This window comes from Nematolebias whitei, chromosome 3, assembly GCF_014905685.2.
Source record: "Nematolebias whitei isolate Nwh7 chromosome 3, NemWhi1, whole genome shotgun sequence".
In the NCBI taxonomy this organism is placed as follows: domain Eukaryota; kingdom Metazoa; phylum Chordata; class Actinopteri; order Cyprinodontiformes; family Rivulidae; genus Nematolebias; species Nematolebias whitei.
In genome coordinates, this window is record NC_056500.1 from 5,232,554 (window position 1) to 5,257,088 (window position 24,535).

Genomic DNA, 24,535 nt, shown 5'->3' on the forward strand with positions numbered 1-24,535 from the left:
AAGGCTAGTTAGAAGCTGAAAGTAGCAATAGGGTAGCTAAAATCAAATAGCAAATGATAGCCAAACGCAAAAAGTATCAAAAGGCTAGCTAATAGTAGTCAAGGGTTAACTAAAAATAGCAAAACAAGGCTAGTTAGAAGCTAAAAGTAGCAAAAAGGTAATTAAAACAAAAGTAGTAAAAGGGGACTAGAAACAAACAATAAGTAAATAAATAAATAAAAGTTTGGCTAAAAGCAAAAAGAAACAAACCACTATCTGAAAGAAAAAGTATAAAAAAGTAACAAAAATTAAAAAAGAAGCTGGTGAATGAGTGAGCAAGTGAATTTGCTGAAGCAGATTTAATTAAAAAAGCAGAAAACAGATGAATCCACATTTATCTTTTCTGGAAGTTGATGAGCAGAATATTGATGGACTTTATTCAGTCGTGATGAGCTTTAAGCCCGATGGTGTTCACAGTTGCTTCAGATCTGGTCTAAATGTGTCATCCTTCGATGTTGGTATTTTTATTAGTGGTTATGAGAAGCGTCTGGAGCGCTCCCAGAGTTTAGTCTGTCCCCGAGGACTGGGGGGGTTTTGCACTCGTGCAGTCATACTGGGCTGAGGTGGTTTCTGTCCAGCTTTTGAACCATCAGCTGCCAGGTGCACTGAACAGAAACACACACACATTCTCTCTCACGCACACAGTGAGGACACGCACGTTGTGTCATGACCTAACGAGCTGAGAGGGCCAGGGTTGCAGTTTCAGTGCAGGGCCCACAAACAAACAGGAAGAGGTCCACTTTATTATTGTCTTTATTTCATCTTGAGCACAAATCCAAATTCTAACGTGAGGACTTTAGATGTTTTGCACCTTTTATGTTTTGAATGTAAAGTCCTTTAAAGTCAGGGATTTCAACTGTTCCCTATCCTCCCTGCAGGGCATGACGTATCTTTGCATATCTGCAGCTGACAGTTCAAAGCAGAACCTGTGAGTAATTAAGACACGACAAGAATTTGTGCATGTGTAAGATGTGCAGAATAATGTTGGATTAAAAAATTAATTAAAAATGAAACAAATGTGCATTATTAAAAGTTGTGAATGATATTAAGATGAATTCGGATGCTGGCTGTTGTTCTGTCTTAGTGCTCCTAGATCTTTCTGCTGCGTTTGATACAGTTGATCATAATATTCTATTGAGACGACTACATTATTGGCTAGATGTTGGAGACATTGCTCTGAGGTGGTTCAAATCTTATCTTCATGACAGAACTTTTTCGGTAATTTCCGGCAATAATTCCTCCAGTTCAGCTTCTCTCACCAGTGGTGTCCCCCAAGGGTCTATTCTTGGGCCACTATTATTTTATATTTATATGCTACCACTTGGTCAGGTTATTCATAAATTCAATGTTTCTTTTCATTTTTATGCAGACGATTCCCAGATTTATTTGGCTATTAACGCATCTGACCTCTCCACACTCAATAAACTTTATCTCTGCCTTACAGACGTCAAAACCTGGATGTCTGATCATTTTCTTTCACTCAACAACGATAAAACTGAGGCGATGGTTTTTGGCCCCAAGGCCAAAAGGGATTTAGTAGTTCAGTCCCTTTCTGTTCTTGGTTTTAACTGCACTCGTGAAGCCAAAAATTTGGGGGTGACCTTTGATTCTGATCTTATTTTTTCTAAACATTTTAAGAACATCACTAAAACAGCATTTTTTTTTCCTTCAAATTAAAAATATTGCCAAAATCAGAGCATTTATCTCTTTAACTGATGCAGAAACTCTTATTCATGTTTTTGTCTCTTGTCATCTTGATTATTGTAACTCTTTATTCTCTGGTCTGCCCCAAAGTTCTCTGAATCGCCTTCAACTAGTACAAAACACAGCAGCTAGAGTTCTCACAAGATAAACATCAGCACATCACTCCAGTTCTGTCCTCATTGCATTGGCTCCCTGTGGTTTTTAGAATTGATTTTAAAATTTTATCGTTTGTTTTTAAACCCCTGAGTGGTCTTGCGCCATCATATCTGTCTGAGCTTCTTACCCCCTACATCCCCTCTTGCGATCTCAGATCTGTTCTTACTTTCCACTCCCAGAGCTCGACTGGTGACAGGAGGGCTTTCATGGTCAGGGCTCCTAATTTGTGGAATGTTCTTCCTTTAAATATTGGACAGGCCTCTTCATTGTCTTCTTTTAAACCATTAGTTAAAACTTATAAGGCTTTAATTATCTGAATTTCTTTCTTTTTTATGTTGTTATTTTAATTGATTTGGTATACTTTTGTGCTTCTGATGTCATTTATGATGTTTTAATTGATTATGTCAAGCACTTTGCAACATTTGTTTGTAAGGTGCTATACAAATAAATTATTATTGTTATTATTATTATTAATGCATATTGTTGCAGTTAAAAGATTCAGATTTGCCAGGTTCTTTTAAAGCAGCTGTTTGGTTCTGATCGTCCTCCTGTGATCTGTTCACCAGGATCCAGTTCTTCAGAGAGAGCTTCGTGTTCATCCACGAGTCGCGGCTGAAAGGAGCGGGCTGCCTTGTTCACTGGTGAGGGCCCATTCTGCTTCATTTCACCTGGATCTACCTGCCTCACTGAAGAAGCTTAAAATGGGACGGACTGGTTTGAAGTTCGAAGCACTGTTCTCAAAAAAAGTTCAGTTTCTTGGAGTGACGTTGTTGTAGCTGCTTCGACCGGAACCTGACGACATCATACGATGTCATGCTCAGAATATGTGTTGGGGATGATGCTCAGCCACCACCACACCACATTTCAGCTCAAAATCTGTAAAACTGACCAAGTTGTAGCCATTTATTTATTTATTTATTGTGACAGCCACCTTAAATTGAACTGACTTCAGAAGTTAGTTATAGATGCACAAACAAGGATTATTTATGGCAGACTTCAATACAATTTATGAGAAATGTAAAAATGACAAAAATCTTGTTATTTGTAATATTGTGCAGATTTCTTTAGTTTTTTGTTTTAGACGATCAGACTTTTTAAAAGTGGTCTTAATCAACACTTCTTTCTAAGTCTTTCAAAGTTTTTATTATTATTATTTTTTTTACTTTGGCTGCTTTTTAAAATAAAAATTCTGTTCTGAACCTGACCATTTTCAAATAAAAGTTTTAGTTTATGCTCAATACTGACTTTTGAACAATTCATTAAAAAAAAAACTTTTCAACTCAAACAATGTGCCATTATTGGCATATGATTATGATTATTGTTTATTTGTCATATGCAGGTCTCAGGACGAGAAGACTCACCAACTTAGCAAAGATAATTAGGATCTTTAGGCTTTTTGTTACCAACAGCCTGTCACAAAGACATATTGATCCAATTTCTTTATGTCCAAAGATCAAACCGTTTAATAAAAAGTATTTTAGCCCTGACAAGGTGATTCTCAGGGCTTTTAGCTGAAAACTGGATTTACAGTTAAAAATCAGCTGAAGGATGATCCTGTCAGGACTTTTCCCCATTTCTTAAAGACGTGACTTTCTGTTAATATTCACCTCCTGGAGATTTTAGCTACAAAAACTGGACTGAAAATGAAAGAAAAAGCAGCCGAAGACCAAAGAAAACCTTAAAGCACCAATAGCTGTTGATGAAGGCCAGTTTAAAAGATGACTAGCTTGAAGAAAACTGAAAGAAATTAGGTGATGAGATTATAAACGTGTTTTATTAACCTATTTCTCATTTTCAACCACAACAAACGAGGACAAGAACAGTTGAGATGATTCGTGTGAAGCTGTTTTTTGAAAATCTTATGTTAACCTTTCATCTCCTCTGATATCAAACGTGTGAATCAAAACGGGTTTCACTTCTCTGAGCAGTAAAAGAGAGAGCTGAAAATGACAGGACTTACTAACTGAGGGTCTGTGCCTGTCAGCGTGGCAGGGGCGTCCCGCAGCGTCACTCTGGTGGTGGCCTACATCATGACGGTGACGGGGCGTGGCTGGGTGGAGTCCCTGGCCGCCGTCAGGTCGGTGAGGCCGTGCGCCGGACCTAACCTGGGCTTCCTGAGGCAGCTGGAGGAGTTTGAAAACCTAGAGCTTGCACAAGTAAGTCATTTATAAGATTTTTTTACTAACACCTAATATGACATGGAGACAGGGATGCAGAGCACAAATTAGGTTTCAGACTAATGGCGGAAAAAGTACCAGTCTTGTGTTAAATTTCATTATAATCCCGTCTCTGAGCAGATCAAAACCATAGGACCAGTCTAGATAAGAAATATCCAACACTTGTGAAAGAAAAAGTCCTGAACTGTGAGCGACAGAAACCTCTGATGGTCACTCACGATTTACGTCTCTACGTGGGTTTTGTAGGAGTTGTGACAAGTTCAGAAGCCCCTCGCCTGCAGTTCTGAAGATAACTTTCAGAGTTTGGATCAAAATGTTTATGGTGGCCCTAAGGTGTAAATGAACAACAATTGAAAGTACGGAATTGCATTTGGAAAAAAAATAAACGGAATCACATTTGAAAAAAAAAGTTAATAAATAATAATAATAATAAAGTTAATAAATAAATAATAATAATAAAGTTTTAAAAAACACTTCCTGTTTGGCTTATTGTAATTCTGTTTTTTCTAATGTGATTCAGTTTTTTTCTAATGTAATTACATTTTTTCAAATGTTCATTTACATCTTAGGGCCACCGTAGTTTGGGCGTGCACATATTTCCCATATTTATAAACCAATTTTTGGCTGAGATATGACGGTTTTCATTCATTCTGACACTGAAAATATTGAACACTAACATTTTCAGCAGCTAGATGGCACTCGAGCGGTATGGCATGCCGTTATATCATGTAATAGGTAAAAGTGGCTATTAATGACACAGTTGACTTGCCATAGCCTGCCACCTTTGTCCAGCTCGCCTGGAGTAACCGTCAAATCAGCTTCATTTCGCTGCGCCACCCCGGCGAAATGCAGCTAATTCGACCTTTGAAGTGCACTGATTAAGTAACAGTTCAACTGAGACACACATTTGCTATAATGTTGAGCAAACAAATAATTGTTTTAGGTGCTTATCTTGTTAAATTCTTGTTAAAGTCCCCCCCGTACGCGCTCCCGTGGCCGCCATTTTGCAGCCAATCGATTTTTGGCAGAACACCGGCCCACGTTTCCAGGTTGTCAGCGGTGACGCATAATAGATGCGACGTATTTATGGATTTTTCCACTTTATTAGACATATTTGAACTGATGCAACTTATAGGGTGGTGCGATGTGTACGGCGGAAAATACGGTACATAAGAAGTAAATCCGTCATAAGAAGATTTTGTTCAGAAGAATTTAGATAAAAATTAGTGTGACATCACCATCAAACTTAAACTGTGATTGTCTAAAAAACATAAAATATCAAAACATATGTCTGAGCTAAAATCCCAGTGGATTGCATATGGGACAATTTTCCACAGATTTTGCTAAATTTGTCTACTTTGCTATTGTGCATGAAGGTCAAGGTCTTAAAAAATTACTGGATGACTTTCAAGTGTCTCTGGGTGAGGAACCTTCATACCGTTGTGACCACTACAGCAACATGGGATCATTAAGTACCTTGGAAAGTCTTCATCGCTCACAGGTCTGAAGCTGTAACCTGAAACTGGATTAAGAAAGGACAAAGGAACATAGCACAACTCTGAACATCAACAACTTCTCTGCACATAGCGAGGATGAGGTTTATGTTGAACAAGCAACATTTGAACATCAATCATTTTAAATATCACCAGAAAGTCTGGCTGTGTGGAAGAACAAAAAAAAAAAAGAGCTGGATTGAGACTTTTGCACAGCACTTTATTATTCTCTCTGTCTTTTTCCCCCAGTATCGAGCCTGGTGGATGGAACGATACGGGAATAACCCATTCAACGATGATGAGGAGGTTCAGAATCTTTTAAGTAAAAAATCGGTCCCAGACAGCATCAATCCTGTGCTGGAGACAAGTGGGTCATGAAGAGAACAGTCCTGCGGAGAGTCGTCAGCTTGACTCACGTGCTTCATTAATGATCAGGCACAAAAAAGACTGTAGCACTAACCTTCTGCATTGGGGCACAACCCTCTACACCAGAGTATGGCCCTCTATACTAAGGCATGAATCTCTATGTCAAGGTACAATCATCTCTCTATGACCCTCCATGTCAATGTATGACCCTCTATATCCAACGTATTGTGGTAGGTCTTTCTGTATTCCTGCCTGTATTTCAAAGTATAATCCTCTGTATCAAAGCACCTCTACATTGAGGTGTAATCCTCTGTATCAAGGTGTAAACTTCTGTATCTACAACCCTCTGTACTGAGGTTCAACCCTCTGTATGCAGGCATAACACTTTTTATTGTATTTGTATAACTCTGTACTAAATTATAACTGTTTGTGTTCAGGTATAACCCTCTGTAGTGAGATGTATTCCTCTGTATCAAGGTACAACCCTCAGCACTGAGGTAAAGCCCTCTGTAATAAAATTGTATTGAACCCTCTGTATTGAGGTATAATCCCCTGCATTGAGGTAAAACCCTTAATATTAAAGTAAAACCCACTATATTGAAGTATAACTCTTTGTATTGAGGTATAACTTATATTGAGGGTTAACTCTTGTAATGAGATAAAACCCTTTGTATTAAGGTTTAACTCTTTGCGTTGAGGTATAACATCTATACTGAGGTTACGTATAACACTATTGAGATAAAATTGTCTATTCTGAGGTATACCTCGTATTGAGGTATAGCTTGTTGTACTGAGGTAAAACCTTGTATACTGAGGTATAACTGACCCTCTGTATTGAGGTAAAACCCTCTATACTGCAGTATAACACTCTGTACTGAGGTTAAACCCTCTGTTTTGAGGTATAACTCTTGTAATGAGATAAAATGCTCTATATTGAGGTGTAACTCTTTGCATTGAGGTACAACCCTCCATACTGAGGTATAACTAACACTATTGAGATACAATTGTCTATTCTGAGATATAACTCTTTGTACTGAGGTATAACCCTATATATAACTTGTTGTACCGAGGTAAAACCCTCTATAATGAGGTATAACTGACCCTCTGTATTGAGGTAAACCCCTCTTTACTGAGGTATAACCCTCTGTATTGAGATACAACGCTCTATACTGATGTGTAACTCTTTGCATTGAGTAGTTTTTCCCTGTATCAATATAACCCTCCGTACTGAGGTATAACCCTCTATATTGAGGTATAACTTGTATTGAGGTAAACCCCTCTGTACTGAGGTATAACCCTCTGTATTGAGATAAAACGCTATATACTGAGGCTAGGCCTCAGACTGACGAAGCCTCTTGGATGAGGGGCGAAACGTTTCTTTTTAACAAAAAAACGAAGTCCAGATGACATGATTCAACCTTTTTTGTTGTTATATACCTGAATGACTGAGAAAACAAACTTTGTGTTTTTGAAACCATTAGTGAAAAGGCCAGACTTCAGGGGTATCTGAGGCAGGCTTGAAACACAAGAGTCAGGGTGGCTTCTGGGTAATACCAGATGGCTAGGCCTCAGACTGACGAAGCCTCTTGGATGAGGGGCGAAACGTTTCTTTTTAACAAAAAAACGAAGTCCAGATGACATGATTCAACCTTTTTTGTTGTTTATATACTGAGGTGTAACTCTTTGCATTGAGTTATTTTTCCCTGTATCAATATAACCCTCTGCACTGAGGTATAACCCTCTATATTGAGGTATAACTTGCATTGAGGTAAACCCCTCTTTACTGAGGTATAACCCTCTGTATTGCGGTAAAACCCTCTATACTGATGTGTAACTCTTTGCATTGAGTTATTTTTCCCTGTATCAATATAACCCTCTGCACTGAGGTATAACCCTCTATATTGAGGTATAACTTGTATTGAGGTAAAACCCTCTATAGTGAGGAATATCTAACCCTCTGTATTGAGGTTAAACCCTCTGTTTTGAGGTACATAACCCTCTGTATTGAGATAAAACGCTCTATACTGATGTGTAACTCTTTGCATTGCAATGCATTTCTCTGTATCAAGGTATAACCCTCCGTACTGATGTATAACCCTCTGTAATGAGGTTAAACCCTCTGTATGAATAACTTGTTGTACGTATTAATATATATTCCTCTGTATCAAGGTTAAATCATGTATTTGCAGGTTAATGGCAGCCAGTGGGGATTTTACATCTCTGTCGTCATGTCATGTCTTCGCCCCTAACTGTCAAAACAACATGCACGGTCAGCCAAGCGTGGCACCATTTAATCCACGCTGCAGTGCGAGCACACACACCAGCCCGTCACTTCTGTTATGCGGTGTCTTCTACTTGAAATATGAGTATCACAGTCTATAAACAGCATAAAAACTGAACAACACTGGATTTATCAGTAAAACAGGACAAGAAGCTGTTTTATTTAATTAGTTGCACTAATTGTTCTGTTTCTTTTTGTAGCTCTCGATGCTTTGTTCACATTTTAATCTCGGTAAAAGACAAACACGTGTGAGCCTTTGTTTTCCTTAATTAAAGTTTCATTAGTGTGGACGCTTTGTTCAATGTTTTCATTGTTTGAATCTAAAAAAGAGTTTTCAGGAGGAGATGTTAAAACCAAGGGTCAAATACAAGAAGTTGAGTTGTAATGAAAATACAGGAAGTAAAAATGTATTTGTTTAATTAAACTGACAGAAGGAGAGGCAGGCTGTTGTTTTAACGCCTCACAAGTTGACATGAGCTTGAATGTATGTGTTAATATTATGTACTGTAATGTACTGTAATGTACTGTAATGTACTGTAATGTACTGTGATGTGTACCAGCAAACTTGTATTTTTTTTCTTTTCAACGAGAAATTTGACTCTTTTTACTAAAATAGCTACAATTTTTACACCTAAAAATAAAAACATAATAAAAATGTTTTATGTTGCGATTATCTTTCTTTTAAGAATAAATTTATAATAATTTAAATTGAAGTTCTACTTGATTTTATTTTTGTTTTTACATTTTATCTAACAGCATTTTTAGTCTTTTTAAACTGTTGAATATTTTCTCTCTTTTGTTCAGTTTACTGGATGTTTTTGATTTGATCTTTTGCCTCCATAAAGCACTTTTGATTTCGCTATAAATAAAAACAAAATAAACATTGATTTGATTTTACAATCTTATTATGAAAAGAAGATATTTTAGAGAAATATATTTTTATTAAAACCTTTTTAGCAGGCAATTTTTCAGGATAAAGGATTCACATTTCATTAAAAATCCTAATTGTTTTACAATAATTGGTTTAATTTTATTTTTAAATGGCTGTATTGGTTGAAACTGCTTCAGAGCAGCAGAACTCATATATAAATGATAATTATATAAACTAGAAGAATTAAGGTTTTTAAATATCTCTATTTTCAGATAAAGGGCTATGTGTTTATTTCAACATGATAAAATGCAATACAGTAATAAAACAAGGGTAAACAGACAAAACCCTGCTAAGTTTTTTAAACTAACTTGAGTTTAACTCGACCAAAATTTTTATTGTAGGACTTTTAATGGATTTGATCATTTTAGAAACGTATTTAATTGTTCTTTCATCCACAGCCTAATTAAAACTGAGTTTAATCAACTGAATAAAAGGTTTTAAACTCGTTTCTCTGCCGTCTCAGTTTATTCTAACACTTCGGGGACTTTCTGTATAAAGCTGGAGCGGGGCAGCAGATGGACCACTCCGCTCTGCAGCAGCTTTTCGCGAAGCTTTATCGTTTCAAAGAATTGTTTTTGTCTCCATCGCGACGACTTTCCACGCGCGCGGGTGTGCGACACTTCTAGCTGACGCCGGCAGGGTTTCCCCTCGTGTCTTACTGGAGATGGGCCGCTGTGCGCGCGCTGATAAGCTTCAGAGGAGAGACGCTGCGGCGGCAGGTGCGTCCTCCTCGCGCAGCATCCCTCTCTGCCTCCGCCCTCCCGCTGCGCTCTGACGCGCAGGGAGGATTTAAGCGCGCGCGGCGGGTTGATGAGGGCTTTCTGACACTGACAGATTGCAAAACTTGACGGTTTCGAGTTTCACAGGTAAGAAAACTTCGATCCGCTTCAAGGGCGCGTAAGAAAAAAAGCCAAATCAGACTGCGTGGGAGAACGTTTGGCGAGTTTTTCACTTCACAGCTCGCCACGTGAGCGCCTCGTTCTTCATTAAGTGGAGTTCTTCTCGAGTTCCTGGTCGGAGATGAACCCTGAGCTGGATTACGGAGGCTCCGGGAGCAGCGGCAACGGGAAGCTGCGCCAGTGGCTCATCGAGCAGGTGGACTGCGGGAAATACCCCGGCCTGGTGTGGGAGAACGATGAGAAGTCCATCTTCAGGATCCCGTGGAAACACGCAGGGAAACAGGACTACAACCGGGACGAGGATGCCGCGCTTTTCAAGGTAAGAGACGGGGGACGTCTCCAAGGATGGAGGCGCGCGCGGTGCGTAAAGGCGCAAAGAGGAGAGGAGACTTTTTACAGCCGTGCAAACTTTTAAAGTGATTTGTTTCTTCTAAATATTCAGACTCAAGTCTAAACCAAACATTTTATCAGATTGTTCTGAATTAATTAGCCATTTATGATTATGAATGAAACCCGTTTGTTAGGTGGAAAAGTCAGCAAATTATTTTGGAATGACCAAATTTGGCCAAAAAATGAATAAAAGAAAAAGGCTCCAACATGTAGCATATAATATAAAAGTAAAAGAGTTTCTATGTTTTCCTTCTTTCTTTCCTTTTACTCCTGACCTTTTGTGTGCAGGCATGGGCTCTGTTTAAAGGCAAGTTTCGGGAGGGCATTGACAAGCCGGACCCCCCCACGTGGAAGACGCGCTTGCGCTGCGCCCTCAACAAGAGCAACGACTTTGAAGAACTTGTGGAGAGAAGCCAGTTGGACATTTCAGATCCCTACAAAGTGTACCGCATCATCCCGGAGGGAGCCAAGAAAAGTGAGCCCCCCCCCCCCCCAAAAAAAAAAATCCTTCAATTGCAAAACAGGATAAAGTCATTTAAACTTAGCTTTTAATGCTGAATGAGGTGTTTGCTCATGAAGAACATTTTTCTGTCCTGCATAGGACCCAGACAGGAGGACAGTCCTCTGAGTCCAGCCAGCTATCAGATGCACCCCTCCTTCCCCACTGTGCCCTCCCAGGTGATTTTCATATGCAGGGAAATGAAAAGGGGCGGGGCTTCAGAAACAAAGTCTGACAGGCTGCTGCATGAAGTGTGCAGATTGTGCACGCATGAATGAGTTGACATGTGCTGTTTTCTCTCAGAACTTAAAAAAAAAAGTATCTGGATGTTAGAAACATTTTAATTTTAAAGCTAAATGTTCGTGTCCTCCCTCGTCCCCAGATGTCCCAGTACATCCCCAGTCCAGAATGCAGCTGGAGAGATTACTGTCCAGAGCAGGCGTCTCTGCCAGAACTCCCCTTCACTCAGTGTCCCTGTCCCCCCCGCAGCCTGCCGTGGCAGCCCCCATCCATGGAAAACGGTATGCCACTCAGCATCAGCATCTTTGTCGTTTCAAAGGTTCAGCTCTGACGTGTTCCTCGTGCTGTGCAGGGTACCAGCTCAGAGCTTCCATCTACTCGTACGGCCCGGCGGACAGCCAGCCCTCGCCCTTCTCTCTGGACGCCAGCATCAGATCAGCCGAGGCGCTCTCAGGTACTCCAAACACTCTCACCCCACCTTCTCCTCTCTCAGAATATCAGAGAGCTGCAAATTTGAACATCTGACATGAGTTTAAGTCTTGCTTTAGAAAATCTTTTAGATAAATCCACTGAAGTGAAGCAGCTCATAAAGATTAAGGTGAAGAGAAACCACTTGCAAATATGTTTCGAAACAGAAATGTCTGATTGAAGCTATTAGACGCAACATTTGATATGCATATTGGAATATGTCCGTTTATGAAAATTAGCAAACATTTCACTAGTTTTGTGAGAATGTTGCGTCACAATGATTTTAATTTCATTTAACTTTTTATGCATCCGAAATGAGTTGTTTATGATGAAAACTTCCAATACTGAACATTAACGAGACTCAATGCAAAGTCACGAAGACTGATCAAAATAACAACCAAAGAATCAAAACCTACATGTTTTTTTCCTCAGTCCAATTAAATTTCTTGAGCAAAATCTGCAACCAGCTGCCAACTACCACGTGCGTTTATTTACCTACAGAAACAGACAAAGTGACTACAAATAGGTCAACAATGGTGGCACCTGTAAAAAAAATTTGGGATCAAGAAGTCCGGCAGTTGTGATGCGTTTGTGTTTACGCTCAGCTTTGTTGAGCAAAGTATTCAAATTAAAGTGCTTTGTTTACATCGTGTGCGTACCCAACTTTCAGGATTGCACATCTATACATGTGAAAAACTACTGCACTTCAGTGTCTTTCATTTTTAATTTAGTCTGCAATGAGTACATTTAAAGTATGGATATAGTTTAAAAAAGGCCAAGAGCAAGGTCAATGTTTTTGATGTGGCACGAGGTGGAACAAAATTGTGTACACAGGGTCCCAGTTACATCCAACAAAAGTATAAATTGTAAAAGAAAAACAGAAATAAGATCATGAACTATGAAATACGCTGAACAGTAGTAGTACAAAAACAATACGCCGAACAACAGCAGCACGAACATGAGTCCGTGTGAGCACATGAGTGCGAATGAACACAGCAGCTTGAAATAAATCAGCAGCATGAGATCAGCAGAATGGGTAATCAGCAGCACATTTGGTCCTTCCAAAATGTTACCTTCTTATGAGGCAGACTGAACCCTGATTTACAGTAAAGATGAACTACTGAAACCATAATGTTAAGATTTGGTGGCCATGCACTCGTCTTTGCTTCACTACACAACAAAAACCACAACACAAACCATTCAGGCACCTTTTACAATATGACATTTGCTTTAAGGCATCCATCTTCAATAAAATGAAAGGAAGTCGTTTTTTATTGATCTGAAACATGAACATGACGGAGAAGCCTCTAAAGTTTGAAGAATGACACAAATCTTGCTGCACAGATCCGGTTTCCTCAAAAGCAGAGTTTTGTAAGTGCGGAGAGAATTCTTTACGTCACATGTGTCTGGATGGTGCTGCAGGCCCGAGAGCCTCAGGTGGAAACATATTAAGATTACACAACAAATGTGTCTTACTTTATCTGAAAAGCAACAAAAAGTGTCAAAGATGTGTTAGTAACCAGCCCGTGCCCTCTTCTCTTCTAACCAGACTACCGTCTGCACGTGTCCGTGTATTTACGGGACACTCTGGTGAGGGAGGTGACCACATCCAGTCCGGAGGGCTGCCACATCACTCCCTGCTCCCTGGAGAAGCACTATCTGACGCCCGGAGGCCCAGAAATCGTCCCCCTGCCTGTCGACAACCTCTCGACACAGAGGAGGGGGGACGAGTGTCCACCGAGTCCGCCGTCCGTCCTGGAGAAGGGCGTCCTGCTGTGGATGGGCGCAGATGGACTCTATGCTCGCAGGATGTGTCAGAGCCGGGTGTACTGGGAGGGAGGCCCGTCGCCGTACGGAGACAAACCCAACAAGCTGGAGAGAGAGGTCATCTGTAAACTTGTGCACACGCAGGACTACCTCACAGGTGAGGCGAAGGTCCCACACTGGTACCAGTCAACCGAAACCAGCGTGACGATTAGGCTAAACCTGACCGTGGTCTGCAACCACGTTTCCTGTTTGCAGCTGAACTAGAGAGCAAGCTGCCCTAAAGTGCAACACTAAACCCATTTAGATCAGACACCATGTCAGATTATTGAAATTAGTCTTACAGATTTAGATTCTGACACATTTGTTGAAGAGACGAGTGGAGGCTGAGCTGCCAGCTCATTTACTGGAAGGGCCACTTTGAAGTATCTTAGAAGAACTGTGGCCTTCAAGCAGCATTTCATGATAAGCAGTCACCTGACTTTCTGCAGCGCCACATCGTCCCCGCCCACACGCCCCGACAGCCCCAGCTGTGAGTGACAGCTAATGTATTTACATACTCTGTGTGACCAGGACTTTCCACTCGATTCACCCCAAATGTCAGGGTGCCACTGAAAGAGAATTTCTTCTGAAATCATTTGCCTGCTCAGATGATCTAAGATATCGAAGCTAACGATGATGTGAACTTGTGTCCCCCCCCTCCAGAGATCCAGAGTTATGGGCTCCACGGTCGGCCGCCGGCTCGTTTCCAGGTCCTACTGAGTTTTGGAGACGAGTGTCTGGACCCGCAGAGACAAAGACGGACGCTCACTGTCCAGGTGACAGACAATAAACCAGTTTGATCTCACACCTCTGCTGAAGTTCTCTGAAACTTCATGTGGTTAAAATCCTGAAATCAAAATATGGCCGAGCATCTGAAAACTGAGAAAAGGGATTTGAAAGTCTGCAGGAACTTCCATACAGTCATCACGGACGCCTCGTTTCAAAACTAAATTTAGTTTCTGACGAAGCTGCAGAGATTCAGAGCGGAGCTGGTTTCAGGCCTCAGGATCATCTCGAGCACGTTCGGTTTCTGTGGCAAAACAAAGTGAAAGCTAACGGGTTCATTTAGGCTAATTCTGACCAAGCTCGAGACGAGGAAAACAGAACAGCTGAGGTTCAACCAAACCAGGCACCCGTCATTGCTGCACACGGATGATCCTTAACAGCTGTGTTTAAGCAGGTAAAAAGGTCCGAGCATCAGTGGAAATAACTTTTATTATTTGTCCTGTTTAGCTGATAAACAATTAAATGACCCAAACCTGGTAAAGACAGCAGCTAAACATCTAATGTTCCTATTAAAACAAAGTTTTCTGTCCTCAGCTCCCACAATAAACATCCAACCTAAAACGTCTTAGTTGATGTTTTTCTTAGTTCATATCTTAGATCTTATTGCGGTTTTTCTTTTACATTTTAGTGTTGGACGTAACTCTCAAGCAGCTGATCCGACGTAAATCTTTATAAAAATACAAACGTGTTTGACAGAATCTGAGATTTTCATGTTTAACCTCCTAAGACCCGAACTCTTGCATGTGGATGCCAGGTTGTCCACACGTGGCCAGGTCCTAGGAGGTTAAGGTAAGACCAAGTCACTTTTAAAAATGCTAACGTTAAGGAGAGAAAACTAAAACAATTTTTTTAAAACTTAAATACATCCTAAATGGTGAAAAGTTAGTGAGAAAATGTTCTTTAAATTAATTCACAGGCTCAAAAACACACGCCTAAAACGGTTTGAAATACAAGAAACAAATCAGTGACATAAAATAGAGATAGTAGTTCTGTGGAGGTGTCCGTGACTTTCAAATATTGTGCAAACTGTACAAAAATATATTACCGTATTTTTCGCTGTATAAGTCTCACCTTTTTGCATAAACTATGACAGCGAAGCATCATATTTATGGATTTTTCCACTTTATTAGACATATTTGTACTGATGCGACTTATACGGTGGCAAGTACGGTGACTTGCTCACAAATAAGGTTTGCAACCAGGTGCTGCCCCTCTGTGCCACCCTCTAGAACCACCACTGGATTTGACAAACATCATTATGGAGCTTCTAACACGTTTGCTAAATAAAACATTTTAAATTAACGCAAAACAAACCAGTTTTCTGTGTATACGGGTTTAAACGAGAGTGTAAACGGCGTCTGTCCTGCGCGTCTCCATGTTGCAGGTGGAGCCGTTGTTCTCCAGGCAGCTCCTGTTCTACGCCCAGCAGCCGGGCGGCCACTACTACCGCAGCTACGAGCACCCGGGAGTGACGGAGCACATCAACGCCACCGAGGACTACCAGAGAGCGGTCACACACCTCCACAGCAGCAGCCTGCAGGAGTGACCCGAGAGCCGGCCAAGAGACGGACTGCTAAAAACGTTCAGCCCAACGGGCCGCAGAACTCAGAGACGAAGGGGGCGAACGTGGAAAACACACGAACATTCCACCTGGTGGTTTTAAATGCACATGATCATTTTTTGACCTTCAATTACAACTGACAGCAGAGCTGATTGTACTGAACACGCCGATACGTGCCTTAAATGGAAAAAAACACACTTCATTGTTTTTATTACAAGGCACAACATCCTCTAATCCAGGAAATAACCTGCAGCTAATTAGCTTAGCATCATCTGGATTAGTCAGTACAAAAAAAAAAATATTTTTTTCAATCTGTTCTCGTTACACCGCAGCAGTGAACGTTGTCAAAGCTGCCAAATTTCATTTTAACAGGATATTTCCTTTGTTCCTTTTCTATTGTAAATAAATAAATAAAAAAAGATGTAAAGTTCGAGTTTGTAAACTTTACAGAAGCTCTGATGGTTTTTCTGTTTCTGTACAGACATTTATTTTTTAATCTATTTTGCAGAAACAGAGCCGAACCATCTTTTTCATAACATAAAATTTATATCTTTTTGTATATATTTCTTTGTTGCCATAGACACTATCACCACTGTTAAATAAAATGTTACCACTGCCTTATATTTGGTGTTTTTGTACAATAAACTCAGGGAGAACAGTTTAGAATAGCTTCCTTCCATGGACTTTGTGTTGTATAATGTGAATTAATGTGCTTTTTTAAGTAATGTGCGTATTTGTAAATAATAATAAAACGTAACTAAGAAGAGTCAGGCTGTGTTTAAGAGTGCGAGCTCTCAGTATGTCAGTATGTGTGTGTGGTTTGAACAGGAAGTGTGGTTCACATGCATGATGACGCTGGTTAATCAAGCACTTGGTTATCACAAACGGAGTGATGACATCAGAAAGGGAGGAGAGCGCGAGGAAGAGGTCGGCCATGTTTCCACATGAGGAGAAAGCCTTCCTGGCTTCGTCTGCGAGCAAATTCTGTTTCCACTTTTATGGAAAACCACCAAAACATTAAAAAAAAAAAAAAAAAAAAACACCCAAAAGCCACAGAAATATTTCTGTCTTTGCCACAAGATTCTATAGAAGAGCGAGAAAGACGGGCGACTGTTCGAAAATAACCCACAGGACTTACTTTCTTTGAAACAAGAAACAAAAAATTAAGAAAAATACCCAAAAAAAGATTTAAAAAAAAAATGTATATATGCTTTACAAAATAAAACAAAATAACATTTCTACGCCTTTTTTTTTTTTTGTCATTAAAATCCATCCAACCATTTTTGATCCCTGGTGACATTTAACCTCACGTGTGTGTTTTGGGACTTTGAGACGAGTGCACTGCACACACCAGGACATTATGCAAACTCCTTGCAAAAAAAAAAAAAAAAAAAAAAAAAGCTCCAGTGAGGAGTTGAACCTGTGACCTTCTTGCTGTGAGGCATCAGTGCTAACCTGCTGCACCACCTTGCAGCACTCATCAAAACCCAAAACAGCCACAGAAAGCCATTACTGGATATTTTCAAGCTGATTGTGTGCAAAACTATTGAAAATACACAAACTACAAACATTTTTAGAAGTTATGATGTGATGCATTATCAACTACCGTGATATGATTTAGTTTTTTTAGGTGACTTTGTAACACTAGTTCAAGGGCAACAGATGAAAATGACACCATTTTGTGGTTAACTACAGCTTTTGCTGTTTTGCAATTACTGTGAAATGTCTTTTGAAATAAACTCATTCAAAGTGGGGCTGTGTGGAATGGTTATGAGCAAGCACTATCTTACCTGCAGCAGACAGCGATAAGATAGTTTGACTACTGGTAGTATAACGGTATGGGGAGTCAAGCGAACAGCTTCACCTCTTAAGGTCACCTCTTAAAAATACAACATTTAATTAATTTTAAATAAATCAAAGTAAATTTCATTAGGTCTTTTGAAGAAAAGATTTTATTTTTGACAATTTGACGTAACTGATACAAACTGGTGTTAACATTAACAACTGGGGAAATTTGTTTCTGATAATAAAATAAAATAAAGACATTGTTTCACTTTGCATTAGAAAGTTATTTGATGCAATTTTCTCACCCAAGTTGTTTGCGTTAAGCAAATCCTTCCTCTGAGCGTTGACAATTTGCTTTAATAAATGGCAGAATTTCCTCCGTTGTGGTTCCAAATGTTTTTAAACGTGAAGAAATAAACGCACTGATCCAAAAACCTGGACTCAACCCTTCAGACTGAAGCCGTTTCTCACTGCAAGACTCACGTTCTTGGCTTGAAGTCCAAACTGGCAGAATGCCGATGGACGGTGCACCTTCTCATCAGCCGTTGCCCTCACAGACCACTGAAGCAGTCACCGTGATGGTCCGCTACCTTGAGCAGTTCCCGGCGAGTCCTCCTCATGGCGTATCCTGGTCTGATCCACCAGAGAACCCCAGAAAGACGAGTGACCTGGTGCCTTCAACACTGACCCGGTAAGGAGCAGAAACCTGGTGACATGATGCAACTCTTGGTCTGGTTTTTCTATTGTAGACGAACATATTCTGTGATATATTCATAAATTAAACGGATTCATTCATTTTTCTGGACTGAATAATATCGTGCATTGAATTTAATAAAAACGTAACGTGAGACGTTAATTTTCTTTGACCCATCAAAATGAACGTGGTCATTTATTAACAGAATCAAAATTTAACATCAAACATTTACATTAATTTGGCAAAATTGAAAATAACAACAGGTTAATTAATCAGTTTACAATTAGAAAACCATACGGCGATGGTTTTCCCTGCTTCACAACAGACATTTCTGAAAATATCTGGAATGATTTCTAGCAGGATAGAAGAATTTTAAAGATGGAAAATGAGGTTTACTTTGAGAGAGATGGGTGAGGGAATTTGTCTGTTGTAACCAGAACAACACGCTCCTTCTGGGCCCAGCTTAACCAACGGTACACTTTGCGGTTGAAGATCGACTCTTTACCTTGGCAGAGGATAATCCCGACTTCGGTGTAGAGTTGCCTTCAAACGCTCTCCAGCGTCTCCGTAAGGATAGTAGGGAACCGTTCGGAGTCGTGAGATCATCCTAGAACAGACTTCTTCATAATTCCTCTGTTCTTCTCTCGTTCAGCTTAGCTACTTTTCCTCCAGCATCCTGAACTCTGGAACTGCCGTGAACTAGGAAGTGTTGCACCTTTTAAAAGAGGTCACTTCCGGTTCATTTGAGGACTTTCTGATTGGTCGATGGACCAAACAGAGGTGTGTTTTTGTGATGTAAGAGGTTATTAAAAGTCAAGGGAAAAAGATTAGATTGTTTAAGAACAGACAGAAGATATTATGAAGATTCCAGACGTCGTGGAGTCAACTCTCTCATATCTGCCTGAAAAAGTTAAACATGACATTTCTTTTTCAGTAAACTTGCAGTTGACCGAAACTTGACCTTTGACCAACTTCACAATTTGCTCATTGAAGACAGAAAATCAGACAATGCATCATTAACCTGATTTCTACTTTGAATGAGGATAAAAAATCACTAATACTGTTTCACAGCGGATTTAAAAATGAGTAGTTCACTTCAACATTTGAAAATGGTTTGAACTAAACACAATTTGATTATCAAAACATTTGTAAAATAGTAATGATAATAGAAAAGAGAGTGTTCTTTCAATTGATCAGTGCAGGACACTTAGAAAGTCTCTGGATGAACTTAATCTTGTGTTTCTGGACTCAAATCAATGAAATACAGTTCTTGTTCCAGGAAGGCCCTCAAGGCCAGATTTGAGACCTGAGGCTTAGTTCACTACACTATTTTAAGCTGATGCAACTTGATAAATCATTTCCTGCTTGCAGTGACGATAAATGACTTTATCTGATCACATTAAAAAAACTTCTTTCAATCAAAATCCAAAGTAAACTATTTATTAAAATAGTCAAAACTTTGTCTAAATTCATGCGCGTATAAAACTGAAATAATTCCTGCTCAAAGAGTGGATTTTGCCTTAGATAAGAGAATTAAGCCTTGATTGATTCGTTATTACTGTTTGTTTATTATTGTTGTTGATTCTTAGTTTGATTATTTTTGTAATAAAACTTCGAAGACAACTTTGGTCTCTTCATTCAGATGAATATTCATGTGTTCTGGTATAAAACTCTCTGTAATCAACAGATTCTACTTCAGTGACTGATTCTGATCATTAAAGGGTGAAAATATTAATTAAGTTGCTGTTGGTCAGTAAACTGACCAGCTGGTGCCACACTTTAACGAGAGCTAAATAAATAAAAACTAATGTAGTGGAGGGGAGTGGCTAAAATGTCACCCCTCTTCCTCCATCTCACATCCTTCTTATTGCTACAAGGGAATAGTTTTTATTCAAATGTCTTCCTGAGTAAAAAAAACAAAAAAAGATTTTTGTCTTCCTGTCTGGTTTTAAACTTTCACACAACACTGAAACAGCTTTGTTAAAAGCTTGTAATGCTAACCTGTGGGGTTCCTCAGGGTTCAGTTCTCGGACTTCTACTGTTTTCAATGTGCCCGCTCCATTTGAGGTCTATTCTGAGAAAACATGCTACAATATTTTATTCTATTGTTATGCTGAGAATTGCCAGATTTCCTTTCTTTTAAAGCCAAATATTTCATGCACCACCCGCCCTCTACTAAAAAGTCTCAATGACTTCAAGGCTTGGATGGCATATACTCTTCCTGCAAGACTTTAGACTTTTGATTTCGATTGAACGAAAAGTTGTTGTTGTGCAGCAATTTGTTCACAACCTGATGCTTTTAAAAGTGCTTTATCAATAAATTGAGTTGAGAAAAAAAGGACCGTTGTTCAGCAGAGAAAGTAAAGCGGCAAAACTTAGTTCAAACTTTGCCATTTTACTTTCTCTGAACAATAGTTAGAAAAAGTGACGCTTTTAATGATCTGAAATCGCTTTTAAATGGGCCATGCATCGTCCTCCTGCGACAACTGAGACCGCGCTGACTGCCATCTACAGCAGGGAACACACTGACTGTTCATAACTGCTCCACATAATCACTTCCTGAACAATCTTCACAAAAGTATTTTTACATGAGGCACTCATGGCTCAAATTCCCCATCTACAGTGCGTATGATGCGACCTAGCTGTATTTTTGCTAACATGAAAAACATCTGCCTCGGAAAACGGGTTAAAAATTATTTCCAAAATCAAGATGAGCACAAACAAATCATCTGCGGTGTGCATATTTTCTCCATCCGTGCATTTCTCCACTCAGAGTGCAGTTCAAAGTAATATCTGTTGTCATTTTTTTTTTTTTTTTTTTACTGAACGGAACAGAGAAAATAAAAGAAAGTAAAACTCCCCCTTTTCACCTCTGTTACTGTAAACAGAGAGCTGGCGAGGAGCGCAGAAGGTTTGAGGCTTTGAACTTGTTTAGTGAATGAACGCGTGGGAGGACAGAGAGCTAAGTTTAGAACAGAGACGATCAAAACAACTCTTCTGCTCTGCGTGGCTTTCCCCTACGTGTCGATGGGAAATTAAACCAGAAAAAAAGGGTCTGAGGTGTGTGAGCGACAACAGAAAGCAGCAAAAGACAGAGTTACGATTGTGGCTTGTACATTCAGAAGATGCATTTTATTGGGCCAACCCCTTCTACATCTATCACCCTTTTATCAAAGTTTCTCATGTGAGCTGTGGGCGTGCCCGTCTCCTCTGCATGCTGACTAGCACAGCCGCAGAACTCGCTGCAACCCCAACATTGTGTTCATCTGCTGGTCTGAGTAACGGCCTGCTCCGTCCCCACCCTGCATACACCCAGTGCACCCACACCCTCCCTCAGACAAGACATGACGGTGTGTAAAAAGATGAGCTGGAGCTCCAGAGATGAATAGCTGCAGCTTCTGGTTTCAACCAACTGTCTGCAAACGTGCCTTTATTCCAAAACGGTCAAACTGAACGTCACGTTTAGACCTGAAGACCAAAAGAGGAGCATCTCACCCAAGACACTCTGCAAGTCTGCAATAAATAACACATTTATGAAGCTTTTAATATGAATTCTTTAAAAAAGTTTTTGAAAAAACGTGGGTTTCACCAAGGAGTAATAATTTTTGTTTTTTTGGTCATAATGGCGCTTGAAGTTGATATTTAAGAGAAATAATAAAAAAACAGTTTTTTTAATATCAGTTTTGACAAAAACAATAATTTAATGGCGAGACTATAAATGGTCGGGATTTGTCCAAAAGCTCAAGGAAAACCAGGGATAGTGTCACTGATGCAAAATGGGAAGCACAGGATGGTCCGTGTCCAGGGGGGGGAATCATGTTTCAGACAAAAAAACGTCTCAGAAGATACTGGAAATCATGATTATAAACTGGTCAAGATGTCCATGCCAACCTACATCCACAATGGAAATTCCCAACGATGAACCAGTCCAAACAAAGTCCCAAATCGTACGTTTTATTTATGGTGGTTGAGTTTTAGCATCGCAGCTTTTAAACATTACTGTACTCACCTCCCTGTCCTTTCTGTGATCTTTTCTCTCTCTGCAGAGACAAGTCGAGCCGAGGAGAATTAAGCGTCTGCAATAATCGAGACAATCGGTCATTTTCACAAAGTTTCAAGAACAAAGTTCTTTCAGGCCAAGATGGTTCATACTTTATGAGAAACTCATGAGAAGTCCTTGTGGCGGGAACGTTAACATTCCTGCTATAAACAGCACTCATTCCAACTTCTGAATAGTCTGAATAAAGAAGTTGTCAGACACCGCACAAGAACAAAGTTCTGCTCAGACACTGTATCAAGAACATGGTGCAAGAACTCCCAAAGTTGGGCTGAAAAAAATAAATAAATAAAAGTTATTTTTCTTGCAGCCTTGGAAGAGAACAATTTTCTCGTTCTTGTGAAGCAGCAGCTTTTTAGAGGCGGAAGACACCCGAGTGAAGAACGTCTGTCCAGTTGGCACTAAAATACATAAAACTGAAAAGAAACTACAGTTTTTATCCAGACGGGATGAAAATCACTAGTAATATTTAGTCAAATAAAAGAAAGAGATGCTGAACGGGATGTGGGCGATGAAGTTGACAAAGCTGGAGTTCCCTTGAAAAGACAAACAGCACTTCTCTCAGAAACGTTCACGTTTCAAGTACAATTTTATTCTGAGGCGACCGGGAACATTGCTGTTGCTCAAAAAAAAAAAAAAAACACAGAAAAGAAGAACGCTGAAGATCACTGAGCAAATCTCAGAAACACTTTCATGCTGAACTGGATCATTTTATTGGACAAAACAAATTAAAGATGCTTCTTTCAAACCGAACAAAGAGAGCAACTGTGACCAAATCCAGTCAGAGAGGAGACTCCACATCCCACTGCTGATCCAGAACTTTCTGGAAACACACAAGAACCCCACATTCCCTCTGCGTGTGAACCACTTCTTACTGGTCTGCACGATTAGCATAACCCACAGAACAGGGCCTGTCCTGCACAGTAACAATGAAATCCACTCATTTAGTGTCTTCAAGATTAGCTACAGACGTTTGTGTCATCCAGTAAAGCAGAAAATGAAAGTGACACTAATTAATAAAGCGATAACTGAGCAGATTCACTGGCTGATTGCACAGACAAGAACAAAACGACAAAGTTGATACGGCGAAGTGATGGAGGCTTATCTCTTGACAGGCTGGACGTTGGAGGGTTGGAAGCAGGTGAGCTGCAGCTGCATGCTGCTCTTAAACGTGTTCAGCAGCTCCTCCAGTAACCTGCGCAAGAAACAGACACAAGCATGAGGCACAAAAAACAGATGAGCATTAAGAAAAAAAAGAGATGTGCCAAAATCAGACTTACTTCTTATCAGCTCCGCTGTGCAGCTGAGGCAGGGAGTCCAGAGCCAGTTTGAAGCTGGCACTGAAAAGAAGATGAAAACAGTTTATTACGACCACACGCCTGATGTGTGTAAATGGAAACAAAACTGAGTACAACGACGTGCAAACCTAACAAACCCATATTTTATTCACAATGGAACATGCCAGATGAACTAATGCACCCCCATACCATCAGAGAGGCAGCCCGTGTGTTGAAAACAGGCTGGACGGTGCTCATTTCTTTAGCGTTGTCCAAAGAGAATTTTAAACTTGGATCCGTCTGACCTCAGAACAGTTCTAGACTTCACCTCAGTCCATTTTAAACGAACTCTGGTCCAGAGAAGACGGCAGCGGTTCTGGATGGTGTTCACATCTGGCTTCTTCTTTGCCCGATAGAGCTTTAAACAACATTTGTGCATGAACTGTGTGAACAGACAATGATCTGTGGAAGTGTTCCTGAGCCCAGAACAGAACCAGATCTGTTGACGATGCAGTGGCCCCTGAGGGCCCGAAGATCACGATCATCCAATATCGACTTTCAGCCTCGACCTTTGAGCTCAGAGATTTCCACAGATTATTCTAATCTGTTGAGATTATGAACTGGAGACGGTGGGAAATTAAGTCTTCACAAGGTTGTGATGTTATTTTGAAACTGTTCAACTATTTTATATTGTTTTATTTCAAACTGATAAACCTCTGCCCATGTTTCCTTCTGAGAGAGTCAGCCTCTCCGTAATCCTCATTTTATACCAAGTCCTCTCACTGAGCCCCATCCATCCATCCATCCATCCATCCATCCATCCATCCATCCATCCATCCTACATCCATCCAACATCCATCCATCCATCCTACATCCATCCATCCTACGTCCATCCAACATCCATCCATCCATCCTACATCCATCCA

General features: G+C 40.1%; 3 protein-coding genes across 5 annotated transcripts in view; 2 read left to right on the forward strand and 1 right to left on the reverse strand.

The window, feature by feature from the left end:
- Window positions 1-6,085, forward strand: part of dusp22b (dual specificity phosphatase 22b) — a 12,581-nt gene extending 6,496 nt beyond the window's left edge. The window contains exons 4-7 of the mRNA XM_037674461.1: window positions 918-967; window positions 2,466-2,540; window positions 3,884-4,055; window positions 5,819-6,085. Coding sequence (XP_037530389.1) covers window positions 918-967; window positions 2,466-2,540; window positions 3,884-4,055; window positions 5,819-5,947 — 426 coding nt within the window. The 3' untranslated portion in view covers window positions 5,948-6,085. The remainder of the gene's footprint in view (window positions 1-917; window positions 968-2,465; window positions 2,541-3,883; window positions 4,056-5,818) is intronic.
- Window positions 6,086-9,859: 3,774 nt separating this feature from the next.
- Window positions 9,860-15,781, forward strand: LOC119407643 (interferon regulatory factor 4-like). 3 transcript variants are annotated; one of them, XM_037674464.1, is made up of 9 exons: window positions 9,860-10,004; window positions 10,144-10,365; window positions 10,725-10,911; window positions 11,038-11,114; window positions 11,327-11,456; window positions 11,528-11,629; window positions 13,193-13,567; window positions 14,113-14,225; window positions 15,620-15,781. In XM_037674464.1, the coding sequence occupies exons 2-9, from the start codon at window positions 10,168-10,170 to the stop codon at window positions 15,779-15,781; spliced, it is 1,344 nt and encodes a 447-aa protein (XP_037530392.1). In that variant the 5' UTR covers window positions 9,860-10,004; window positions 10,144-10,167. The 3 variants fall into 3 exon arrangements, with proteins under 3 accessions (XP_037530392.1, XP_037530391.1, XP_037530390.1); XM_037674463.1 differs by lacking the exon at window positions 9,860-10,004 and having other exon boundaries at window positions 10,168-10,365; window positions 10,725-10,915; window positions 11,045-11,114; window positions 11,318-11,456; XM_037674462.1 differs by lacking the exon at window positions 9,860-10,004 and having other exon boundaries at window positions 10,168-10,365; window positions 11,318-11,456.
- A 7,324-nt stretch (window positions 15,782-23,105) lies between these two features.
- exoc2 (exocyst complex component 2) overlaps window positions 23,106-24,535 on the reverse strand; it is a 63,141-nt gene continuing 61,711 nt past the window's right edge. Inside the window, exons 23-25 of the mRNA XM_037697810.1 lie at window positions 24,066-24,178; window positions 23,613-23,672; window positions 23,106-23,527 (exon numbers count right to left, since the gene is read on the reverse strand). Of these exons, the coding sequence (XP_037553738.1) occupies window positions 23,434-23,527; window positions 23,613-23,672; window positions 24,066-24,178 (267 nt within the window). The 3' untranslated portion in view covers window positions 23,106-23,433. The remainder of the gene's footprint in view (window positions 23,528-23,612; window positions 23,673-24,065; window positions 24,179-24,535) is intronic.